The sequence below is a fragment of the Cebus imitator genome, unplaced genomic scaffold, assembly GCF_001604975.1.
Source record: "Cebus imitator isolate Cc_AM_T3 unplaced genomic scaffold, Cebus_imitator-1.0 Scaffold79, whole genome shotgun sequence".
In the NCBI taxonomy this organism is placed as follows: Eukaryota; Metazoa; Chordata; class Mammalia; order Primates; family Cebidae; genus Cebus; species Cebus imitator.
This window is the reverse complement of record NW_016107394.1, coordinates 3666837-3671907: the sequence shown is the minus strand read 5'-3', so window position 1 is coordinate 3671907 and position 5071 is coordinate 3666837. Positions and strand designations below refer to the sequence as shown.

Here is a 5071-nt window from a genome sequence, read left to right as displayed (position 1 = left end):
GTTGACCAGGATGGTCTCGATCTCTTGACCTCGTGATCCACCCGCCTCGGCCTCCCAAAGTGCTGGGATTACAGGCTTGAGCCACCGCGCCCGGCTAATTTTTGTATTTTTAAGTAGAGACGGGATTTCGCCATGTTGGTCAGGCTGGTCTCAAACCCCTGACCTTGTTATCCCCCTGCCTCAGCCTCGAAAAGTGCTGGGATTACCAGTGTGAGCCACCACGCCCAGCTAGTTCCCTTTTTTTTTTTTTTTTTTTTTAAAAAAAAGACACTCTGCTTTACTGTGAAGAATAGAAGACAAAGGTAAACATTAGGGAGACAAGTTGGGAGGCAAAGTGATGGTAGTAAAGCAATGAGAAGATAAGGAGCGGGCCCCTAATGGTTTAGCAAAACAGAAAGCATGAGGCAAAAAGTGGACAAATAAATGGTTCTAGATCGAGCACAGTGGCTCATGCCTGTAATCCCAGCCTTTGGGGGGGATCACTTGAGCCCAGGAGTTCAAGACCAGCCTAGGCAACATGGTGAAACCCTGTCTCCACAAAAAATACAAAAATTAACTGGGCATGCTGGTACATGCATGTAGTCCCAGCTACTTGTGAGGCTGAGGTGGAAGAATCACTTTAGCCTAGGAGGTCAAGGCTGCAGTGAGCTGTGACCATGCCACTGCACTCCAGCCTGGGCAACAGAGAGAGACCCTATCTCAAAAAAAAAAAAAAAAAAAAAAAAAAAAGGTTGTGTATATAGTGTATACATTTCAAAAGTAAAGCCAACAAGTTTTGCAGGAGAATTAACAGCATCCACTGGACACGGGGGTTCACACCTATAATCCCAGCAGTTTGGGAGGCCGAGGCAAGCAGATCACCTGAGGTTGGGAGTTCAAGATCAGCCTGGCCAACATGGTTAAACCCCATCTCTACAAAAATTAGCCAAGCATGATGGTGGGTGCCTGTAATCCCAGCTACCTGAGAGGCTAAGGTGGGAGAATCACTTGAACATGGGAGGTGGAGGTTGCAGTGAGCCAAGATTGCGCCACTGCACTCCAGACTGGGTGACAGAGAGAAACTCCATCTCACAAAATAAGAAAAAAATAATTAACAGCATCAAGGATTAACTTCAAGTATTTTTGCCTCAGTAACTGGATGAATGGAGATGGTATTAACTGAGAATGGGGAAGAAGCGAGGTGGCAGAGGAGGTACTTGATGTGCTTATAGATATGCAAGTGGATATGATAAAAATATGCTGTGTGAACTATGAAGCCAAACATGAATATTAGCTACATTTAATTATTGTTATTAATATCCTTACCTTAAGAGAGAAAAGGCTTGCTTTAAAATGGTATTGTTCCTCAGGCACAGCACCTACAGCAAAACAGTCATGTTAGGACAATCTTGAGCATTTACAGACCTCCAAGTATGTCTTCTCAGAGAGGCAAGAAACGTACAGTACACAAACCAAAAAAGGACAAAAAGGCTCTTATCTAGCAAAGAAGCTATCCTACAATTAACACCCAAGCATGCAAACAAACCAAGGTCATCCTTCTCATTCCACCCACTATAGTAAATGCTCAAAAAACAGAAGTGCCCCTCCCACACTGCTTTTTTGCTGTTGACTGTTTCCAACTTAATCCATTTTTCCTAATATCAATCAACAATTATTATGCATCTGCCATCCACGGCATCATGATAGGGGCTTTATTAAATCTTCTTTAATTCTCAAAACACTGCAAGACAATTTTACAAGTGAGGCAACTGAGGCTCAGAGAGGTTATATTCCAAAAAATTATACCTAATAAGCTGCTAAGAGGGCTGACTTACTACAAAAGCTATGCCTCTATTACAGCACACTGTCTCTCTCAATAACGTGATAACAACACTCCACAATAGAGGTAAGGACAAAAAAAAAAAAAACAAAACAATTACCATGATAGCTACTGCAGCATTGATCTCCCAGACTCAAGCAATTCCCTTGCTCCAGCCTTCTTTTGTTTGTTTGTTTGTTTGTTTGTTTTATGGGAAAGAACAACAAAAGTCTGTTCTTAAGATCCCATAACATGAAGAGAAAATCCTGCCCACTATGGATAACATTTAATTTTTTCAACATGGATGTATGAAAAGTCTAGTATGCAAAAACAAAGAAAATCTGAGAAACTGTCAGTTAAGAGGAGCCTATGGAAAAGATGATGACTAAATAAAATATAATATCCTGAATGGGATCTGGAACAGATAAAGGACACTAGAGAAAAAGTAAGGAAATCTGAACAAAGTATGGACATTAGCTAATATAATACACCAATACTGACTCATTAATTATAAAAAATAAACCATACTAGGCTGGGTGCAGGGGCTCAAGCTTGTAATCTCCACACTTTGGGAGGCTGAGGCAGGTGAATCACTTGAGGCCAAGAGTTCAAGACCAGCCTGGCCAACAAGGTGAAACCACATCTCTACTAAAAATAGAATAAATAGCCATGCGTGGTGGTACGCACCTATAATCCCAGCTACTTGGGAGGCTCAGGCAGGAGAATCACTTGAATCCTGGAGGCAGGGGTTGCAGTGAGCAGAGATCACACCACTGCACTCCAGCCTGAGTGACAGGGCAAGACTCTGTATCAAAATAAATAAACAAACAAACAAACCACACTAATGTAAAGATAATGGGCTGGGCACGGTGGCTCACGCCTGTAATCCCAGCACTTTGGGAGGCCGAGGCAGCAGATCACCCGAGGTTGGGAGTTAGAGACCAGCCTGACCAACATGGAGAAACCCCGGCTCTAGTAAAAATATAAAATTAGCTGGGAGTGGTAGAGCATGACTGTAATCCCAGCTACCTGGGAGGCTGAGGCAGGAAAATCACTTGAACCCAGGAGGCGGAGGTTGCAGTGAGCTGAGATCATGCCATTGTACTCCAGCCTGGGTAACAAGAGCAAAACTCTTGTCTCAAAAAAAAAAGGCAATACTAGGGGAAATTGGGAGATACAGGAAGTCTGTGTACTATCTTTGCATGTTTTCTGTAAATCTAAAACTATTCTAAAATAAAGCTTATTTTGTATAAGCCAGGTTTAGTGGTACATACCCATAATCCAAGCATTTTGGGAGGCCAAAGTGGGAAGATCACTTGAACCTAGGATTTTGAGACTAGCCCGGGCAACATAGGGTGACCCTTCCACTACAAAAATAAAAAAATTAGATGGGCATGGTGGTGCATACCTGTGATCCCAGCTACTCAAGAGGCTGAGGATCACTTGGACCCAGGAGGTTGAGGCTGTAATTAGCCATGATTGTGCCACTGCACTCCAGCCTGGGGGTGACAGAATGAGACCCTGACTCAAGTTAAAAAAAAAAAAAAAAAAAAAAAAAGCTTATGTGCCAACTGCTGTACTGAATGTTAAGAACAAAATGTAACTACAGGGATGAATCTTGAAAACACTATACTAAATAAATCAGTTACAAAAGACCAAATATTATATGATTCTATTTCTGTGAAATATCCACAATAGGCAAATCTATGGAGAAAGAGAGTTGATTAGTGACTGCCTGGGGCTAGAAGGTCTGGGTGGCTAGAGATGACAGCTAAGGGGTATGCAGTTTCTTTTTTGGGATGATATTCTCAAATTGGTTGTAGTAACAGTTGTAAACCTCTGTGAATATATTAAAAACTACTGAATTCTACCCTTTAAATAGGTGAATTGTATGTTAACTATATTTGTGAACTATATTCAATAAAGCTATCAAAAACTGTTTGCACAATCTCTGTCCTTCAGGAATTTGGATGGCTGGAGACACAGGCATACATTTGTATTAAGCAGCTAAGCAATAACGGCATTGTATGATGAAGTCAAAATAGACGGTGTGAACAGCAAGCACACCTGGCAGGAAATCCAGGGGGAGATGGCTAGGAGAAATCCTTAGCTCTTGCAGAGTTGCAGACGTTGCTGAGGATCTGCTCAGCCATGAACCCTCTTCCTAGACAAATGCATACAGACATGGATATACAAAGTTTGCCTACTACTTCAGGAAAATCACCAAAACTCTTATCACCCAAGAACCCCTACACTAAACCAAGAGATCCTCAGAAGCAAGGGTCATGTCATTTTCCTCTCGGGCACATTGTAGACAATCAAGGTTTATTTTGATGAATAAATGAATTAGAAAGAAGTGACTAGGCCGGGCGCGGTGGCTCACGCCTGTAATCCCAGCACTCTGGGAGGCCGAGGCGGGTGGATCACGACCTCAAGAGATCGAGACGATCCTGGTCAACATGGGGTCAACATGGTGAAACCTCGTCTCTACTAAAAATACAAAAAATTAGCTGAGCATGGTGGCGCGTGCCTGTAGTCCCAGCTACTCGGGATGCTGAGGCAGGAGAATTGCCTGAACCCAGGAGGTGGAGGTTGCGATGAGCTGAGATCACGCCATTGCACTCCAGCAAGAAGTGATAATTATTGCTACCATGTATTAAGCACCCACATCTACTTTACTGAGTATCTACTATGTGTCTAAATCACAATATCTTTACAAGATAAGCATTATTATCCCCAATTTACAGTTGAGGAAACAGATTAAGTAACCTACCCAAAGTCACACAGCTACTATTGAAACTAGCATAGGGTCTTGGGTTTCTCTGACACCAATATCCATAATTTCCCCACTAGTCTACACCTTTTCTCACATAAATGAAGATGTTAGTGCTTAGGAAATCAGGAGGGGGAAGTAAAACTTAGGAAAAGTCTCCCAGAGGATGTGAAACCACGAAGATTGGGAAGGATATGAATAGACAAAAGGGCAAAGTGTGCAGATGTTCCCAAAAAGCACAATTGAATCAGGTACCAAAAGACTTTGTAAAGTACGTGTACAATATACTGAACCTAATACTGGTCAGCATGAAAGACGGAGTAGGAAACTGGGGCCCCAGGAGAGGTCAGGTTAGCTCTCCCAACTACTGGCCATGTAACTTGAAGTTAGAGAAGATGACTCTAAAGTCCCTCCAGGGCCAGGATCTATTAACCATGACAAACAGAACAGAAATAGAATGAACAGAATATATATATATATATATATATTTTTTTTTTTTT

At 42.1% G+C, this 5071-nt stretch overlaps 1 protein-coding gene across 2 annotated transcripts in view; it reads right to left on the bottom strand.

Annotated features, from left to right (window-relative positions):
- The window catches only part of MRPL48 (mitochondrial ribosomal protein L48), a 79242-nt gene that overhangs the window by 59829 nt on the left and 14342 nt on the right, over positions 1–5071 (bottom strand). For both annotated transcript variants that reach the window (XM_017532960.2, XM_037740119.1), the window contains exon 2: positions 1306–1358. In XM_017532960.2, the coding sequence (XP_017388449.1) occupies positions 1306–1358 (53 nt within the window). The remainder of the gene's footprint in view (positions 1–1305; positions 1359–5071) is intronic.